Here is a 7,129-nt window from a genome sequence, read left to right on the forward strand (position 1 = left end):
TAGCTCTTTGTCGCATTCTCTCTACTCTTCATCCCCGTCTCTCTCCTCCCTCTCTCGAGAATGTATCTTGTGCACCGAGTAAATTTGTGCACCCAATGCACCGGTGGATTCTGGACCTTCAGATGGAAAAGTAACGGGCTAGATTTTTGGTCAAAAGTTGGACTATGCCTTTTTCCATAGGCAACCCTGCACTTTGTACAAATTAACCCGCACTTACACACCCCCATCAGAAATCTTCATGTTTATTTTTCGCCCAAACAAAAAATCATTCATATATTTTGAACCAAATGTTCGATGTCAGATCCATTTTGACTGCCATTTTTTTCTTTACAAGATCTTCGAAATAAGATCAATATTGAATATGTTTCCAAAAATATCTTTTTCCATTTATGAAACTTGACTCGAAACTTGATATATGATAAGCATGTTGCACATGAGACACTTGTGTGTGAGAGGCGGATGTTTCTCACCGGCAAATTACAAAACCTGTAAATGTTGTAGTCAAGTTTCGAGTTAAGTTTGAAAAGGCAAGGAATATTAATTTTCAAAAATATACCTAATATTAATCTTGATTCAAAGATCTCTCCAAAACAAAGAAGGCAGTCAAAATGGTTCCAAAATCAGACATTTTGTTTAAAATATATGACCCCTTTTTTGTTTGAAAGAAAAAATTAAACACTGTTATTTTGAGGAGAGGGAGACATGAGGTGTGAGTTGATTTTTTATAAAATAAAATGATTGTTCTGCGATGTTTCAACAATCCATCTAGCAACTTGATCATATCCCTTTGTTTTTTATCCAATGGCTCATATAGCAACGGAGCATTCGGTGCATGAATTGAGCTGGTGCAACTGATATGTTCTCTCCCTCTCTCAGGAATGACATCGGTGACATCCAGAGTTGAGGAATATGTTCACCCTTAGATAATATTTTTTATAATATTTCACTCACTTCTAATTATTTCATATGATAATGTATTTATAAGATGTGTAGGCATGAACATTAAACTATGATTAAAAACAGAAAGTAATCGGTAGCAAGATCCCGCAGCCATTAACAACGGCAACAAAAAAAATAATTCCCACTGAGAGCTGCTCATCACCGATCTCCCAGCAGCACTGCTCTTCTTCGCCTTGCCCCATATGTTCCCTCCTACGTGCTCCCGTGCTCCAGCCAGCCCCACGTGGCCATGTCCCGAAGCACGGATGAGGCACGCGCGCGGGGTGACTGTCACACCTCCTATCTCTCGGCGCCGACGATGCTACTCACTACCTCCTGCGTGGCCATGATGTCGTGTCCAGCCGGAGGATGCCGGGGCCGGGTCGGTTGTGGGGAAGAAGAGGGTCGCCGCACCGACGCCGAGATTCATAGTCCAGTCGAGCGAAGTGTCGGTGGCGACAGTGTCCGTCGTGCACACCGTGAGCTCCAGGCGCTCCATTCCATCCATCCTTCTTTCCATTACCTGGGTCGCTCCTTTCTGACTTTGAAGTTTCTTCAAGTCCTTCATTCCATTATGTTCCCTTTGCTGGCCTCCTTTTCCTTTCTTAGCCTCTCATCACTCCTTAATACCCAGAAAAACCGAAGACGTATATAAATAGGATATATTGGATGCAAGGGGACGATGTGGGACTATTTATAACAAGTAAATTGAGCTCACTTAAACCTGCAACATCACCTAATACCAGCACTTATTTTGCCTCCTGTCTCGTCAGGATAGGTGGGCTGGGCCAACCGGCCACAGCACACGGGCGGGTGCCAGAAAACTCGCTATGGCTTGCGAAGCACGTTGAGGCTGGTTCTGAAACGGAGGAGGAAAATACACGTAGGAACGAATGTACGAAGTTTTGACGGACGAACCAGACGGATGAAATTAGAGGAGTAAGAAGCGGTAACCCTTTTATTATTAGGTAAAGATATACACAATATTCAACACCATGTTCTTACTTCAGACATCATATTGAATGCCCTCTGTTTAGCATATAAATCACATATGTGAATTAAATCATGTGATCCTGATTACTTAGATAACATGTATGTGAATTATGTCATGCGATCCTGTTTATCTATTCATCATATCTTTGAGTTATGTTATGCTATGCTATCCAGTTTAGATAGACATCATATATGTGAAATTATGTCATGCAATCCATTTTAGTTAAACAATATACATGTCAACTATTTAACGCCCTCTTTTTCCCACACTATCTATTGCATTTGTCTCTCATACAATGTCTATACATTCAACTATGTTTCTTGTTTATCAGTCATTTGAATTGGTGCGGGTGATGCCAATATCTAGCAGAGTAAAAACACGGTCTTCAAATAAAATAGTGCTACCTCTTGGTGGAGATAGCACCCCGGTTGTACATGCATGACAACCAGCCCTACCACACATAACCCAGACTCTCGCAGATTGTACCCCCACCGCGGTGGTCAGAGAATCAGCTTCACCCAATCAACCCCAACCCCAGCAGATAGTAACCCAGTTCCTGCTGACCCAGCACCATCTCCACCACAAAGCTCCCAAACAAGAGCAGTTAGTAAGGCAGCTCCAGTGCCCAAAGGGCTAGTACTACCACGGCGAACCCCAACTCCACCAGTTAGTACACCTATTCCTATGGAGGAAGCACAACCAGCTAGTTGTAGTTTAGCATCTATCACATTTCATGTTGTTAAATCCTATGTGCATATCTTCCCATCTTGGAAATATTATACTGAATATGAAGGAAAATGCCAGCTGCAGGTGTTTGTCCAGGAGTTATATGTAAGTAATGTTATTCATGGCAATTACTTTGCTTTGTCCCATAAATTCTACCTCCATGATGGTTATAATACAACAAATTTTCCCATTTTTCTCTATAGAGAAGGACCGATTTGGAAACTCATGATGAGGTAACCTATGCTAATACATCTGCTATATTCAAGAATGCTTGGTGGCAGTATCGGAATTACCTGAAGAAATCATACTTCACTAGGAAAGAAACTCATCAAATTCCCTTACGTTCTCCTGAGACACATTTACTGGACGATGACTGGGAACACCTTGTTCTGTACAGGTGCCGAACCAAGAATGTGGTAAGGTCTATGAGCTCATTTTTTGAAGTATTGTATCTTGTGTCTTACTGTACTCTGTTCATGTAGAACAAGTGCTTAAACCTGAAGAACAATTGTTCTAATTTATGATTCCATTGCTATCGTGCATACTGCTTTGCTCTTGTATCACTGTATTTACTCATACAAACTTATTTTTAAATTGAAGGATCTAACCGAAACTCCGATGGCACAGCAGGTATGTTCACACATGTTTCTTTAACAGGTTTGCTCTTATCAATAGCTCTATTTATTTCAATTTCAATTGTGTATACAGTTGACTTCTCATATCATGCACATTACTCGCATCACAACAGAGCCAAATAGTGTTGGTGTACATGTAGATCCGTGGTACCCATCTGAAATCTTGTTGTGCCGTGTAGTTTCCCACTCTTTGTATTCATTCACTCCTGCTTTGTCTTGAACTGATATGATTTGAACCGTGTCTCTATTTTGATTTGGCAAGACAATGTAGTGACCATAGGACATAGATATATGTTTGTTTGATGCTTTTATTATGTACTAGTACTTGGCAATAGAAGACTTGGTAATTTAATCATGTCCACCTTACTAATGAACTGGTTCACCGAAATGAGTTTCATATACTAGTACATGCTAAACCTGTTATGTGGCTGCTTGTTTCTTCTTTTAGAATGCTGACAGAATATTGGGGAAGAGTGCCTTATGAAGCAATGGTAAAGGAAGTAATGCAGATAAGGTTCAGGATAGTGAGATATCCTTGTTGGTGTGCAACAAAGCTGATAAAACAGCAAATGAAGACTATCTTGAAGATAGTGAGACAACCTCAAAGTCCCGTCTTGGTTTAGTGTTCGAGTTACTGGCCACTACCGCTTGCACAAGCTATTAAAACTCACTGTCTAAATGAGTTCGGTTTCTTGAGTCTCAACTATAAGCTAAAAGACATCGATCAGCTGTGCTGTGACAAGAAGCGGAAGGACTACGAAAATCCTTGGAGCAGTCAGATGCATACTTTCTTGTGCAACAGCAAGCGTTGGAGCATTTTAGTGCCAAACAGGACAAAGCTAATAAGCTTGCTAAGCTTATTGCCAGCATGGTGGATACCCAGGATAACATTTCTTGAGCTCTTCTAAAGTTGTTTCAGTTATGCTCTTGTTTTGCTGTCGCGTTTATTTGCACTTGTGGCCAATTTTGACGGCCAGTGTATGTAATATGCTGCTTTGTTCCCTATATTTGCACTGGTGGCGAACTTTGGTGCCCAGCGGATGTCATATGTGTCGTGGTTTTGTCACGGCAGATGTCCTAGTGAAAGGACTTAGTCGTGGAGCCATCACGACGGGTTAGCTTAAAGGGGTTAAAGCGGACAAGTAACACAAGGAATTATACTGGTTCGGCCCCTTACGATGAAGGTAAAAGCCTACTCCAGTTGTGATGGAATTGCTAGGGTTTCGATGACCAGGGAGTGAATCCGCTTTTCCTGGATCTCAAGTTATTGCTTGTTGTCCCTAAACCGCCGTCGGGTCGTCCCTTTATATGCACAGGTTGATGCCCGACGGTTTACAGAATCCCGAGGCCGTCTCATAAATGTGCTCGGCTTGGTTTCTACCTTTCCTTGCCTTACAACAGAAGTTACATATCATATGGCGGTTTATGTCTATGGGCCCTAATCCGCCTTTGGACCATGGGCCTTCATGTTAGATCTCCTCTGTAAAGCGCCATACTTGTTGTCTTCATGGGCTTCAAACATGACTAAGGGCCAGTTCTTTTGCAGCTTATTTCAGCTTATTGTCAAAAAAGCTATAAGCTGAAAAGAACTCATTTTAGAGAAGCCATCTCAGCTTATTTCTACCTCGTCCTCCTTCACAATGAGAAAAAGCTGGGGTCCGGTGGCTTCCCGCAGCTTCCTGCAGCTTTTGACTTAAAAATGAAAGGGTATAGGGACGTGCCCCTCTAGTTTGATCTTATTACATCAATATTGCCACCCCCAGTCCCGCACAGAACTACCGGTCGCAAAAGACAACAGCGCTCGATCCCCTCTCCCTCCCCCCCGCTCGACTCCTCCTGCTCTGTTCTCCGCTCTGCCTAGGGTTCCTCCAGTCACCGTCGCCGCCGGTCCTCCAATCCTCTGGACCACGACGAGGCTAGCGAGGTGGCATGTGGATCGGGCTGCATCTTCCACCCCCCAACTCCCACGGGCGCGACCCCTCCCTCGGCCGCATCCCCTCCGTCCCCTTTGTCCAGGAGCAGCGCCTGGCCAGGTCTGCCCAGGGCCCCTCTCCGGCAAATGGCGCCCATCTCCAGCGGTCGGCGACCCCCTTTCCCCCTGCCCTCCTCCTGGCCGTGAGCCACCAAGGTGAGCAGCTCCTGTGATTTTTTTGCAAAAAAATCATGTATATTAGTTGTAAGCTACTGCTGAAGGATGATGATTTCATCTTGATTGTACTACTGCTAAAGTATGATGATTTCATGTTGATCTAAACGAGCTACTGCTACCATAAAAGCATTCTAGATATTGTTATTAATTCTTCCAATTCTTTTTTATTGACATGATGAAAAATAGATGAAAGCACAATGGGATAATGTGGGTCTTAGAACTTTCATTGATATTTGTGTGGAAGAAGTGAATGCCAATAACCGTGGCAAAGAAGGAACATTGTCACCACTTGGATATGAAAATGTGGTCAGGAAGTTTTTTGAGCGCACGAGGAGAGAATATACCAAAAAGCAATTCAAGAATAAGTGGGATGTGCTGAAAAAAGAGTATGTTGTTTGGAAGACATTAACCCAAAAGGCATCAGGCATTGGGTTTGATCCTGTTACCATGACCATTGCGGCTAGTGATGAATGGTGGGCAAATGAGATACAGGTATACATATCGTCATATCAATTCCATTTGTTTTTTACTTTTCTTTTTCTACCAATTCTTGCACTAATTTGTGATATGCTTTTTTCCAGAGAAATGAACTTGCCGCCAAGTTTCGATTTGCTCCACTAGAGGATGAGGTCAAACTGAGTGCTATATTTGATGATATTAGTGTGACAAATGAGTACGCGAGGGCGGCACCACCCTCGTCTCAAGTTGATGCATCTCAAATTCACATTGATGATGATGATGTGGCTGGTTCAGGATGTGAAATAGATGCTACTTTTGTGACACCTAACAAAGCTAAAGGTCGAAAGAAGAGATCATGTCCTTATTCACCTAGTCCTGCGATCGTGCAAAAGATTGCAAAAGATAGTGATGATAGAATGCAATTTAAGCGTATTGCTGACCTTTGGGAAAAGAGGGAGACTAGCCGCAATTCGGCGACATCTGAAATGAAGGAGGATCCTGTGAGAGATGAGATTAAGGAGATGAAGGACATGGTGGTGAATGATGGAGGTAAACCTGGAAGTGAAGTGTATTTTCATGCTCTAGAACTCTTTACGAAGAAGGAACATCGTGATGTCTTCAGTGCACTAAAGGAGGAAGATTCAACTGTGAGGCTTGAATGGATCAACAGGGCATGGGAAACATTTATGAAAAAAAATTAGAACTTATTTGCTTTGTTGGGAACTCATTTGTAGTGTTGTGAACTTATTTGCTTTGTTGTCAACTCATTTGTATTGATTTGAACTAATTTGTACTGTTGTGAATCTACTTGCTATAAATCTTTGTTGTGAACTTAATTGTATTGCTGTGAACCAATTTGTGCTGATGGAGCTGTGATTTTTTGTCTTGTGGACAAATGTTTATAATATTTCTATTTCTATATCACAGATGGACATCTCTGTTCAGGAGGATGAGGCGGAGGAACTTCATTTTTGCGTTGTTGCAATGGCATATTATCTTCTAAACAAAGAAAGGCTGCCATATGGACCTAGGAGAGCACCAATGATGACAGGATTGCAGTGGGTGGAAGAGAAGGAGAAGCAACCACAAATATTCTACTCTATGTTCAGGATGCGAAGGTCTGTGTTCTACTCACTACATGACATTTTAGTTGAAAAGTATGGTTTAAAGTCAACTTGCAACATGACAAGCAAGGAGGCATTAGCACAGTTCTTGTGGACTTTGGGG

At 42.3% G+C, this 7,129-nt stretch overlaps 1 protein-coding gene across 2 annotated transcripts; it reads left to right on the forward strand.

Moving 5' to 3' along the window:
- The first annotated feature begins 5,806 nt into the window (after positions 1-5,806).
- LOC125548475 lies at positions 5,807-6,886 on the forward strand. 2 transcript variants are annotated; one of them, XM_048712062.1, is made up of 3 exons: positions 5,807-5,935; positions 6,025-6,451; positions 6,830-6,886. In XM_048712062.1, exons 1-3 carry the CDS (start codon positions 5,891-5,893, stop codon positions 6,853-6,855), a joined length of 498 nt encoding a protein of 165 aa, XP_048568019.1. In that variant the 5' UTR covers positions 5,807-5,890; the 3' UTR covers positions 6,856-6,886. The 2 variants fall into 2 exon arrangements, with proteins under 2 accessions (XP_048568019.1, XP_048568018.1); XM_048712061.1 differs by lacking the exon at positions 6,830-6,886 and having other exon boundaries at positions 6,025-6,708.
- The last annotated feature ends 243 nt before the right edge of the window (positions 6,887-7,129 follow it).

This window comes from Triticum urartu, chromosome 3, assembly GCF_003073215.2.
Source record: "Triticum urartu cultivar G1812 chromosome 3, Tu2.1, whole genome shotgun sequence".
Classification (NCBI taxonomy): domain Eukaryota; kingdom Viridiplantae; phylum Streptophyta; class Magnoliopsida; order Poales; family Poaceae; genus Triticum; species Triticum urartu.

What these genes read in the sequence shown, in the direction of transcription:
- LOC125548475 (XM_048712061.1), top strand. Translation starts at nt 5,891, where the DNA reads ATGACCATTGCGGCTAGTGATGAATGGTGGGCAAATGAGATACAG. An exon ending in GGTGGGCAAATGAGATACAG is followed by an intron (nt 5,936 to 6,024) that starts GTATACATATCG and finishes GCTTTTTTCCAG; the next exon opens with AGAAATGAACTTGCCGCCAA.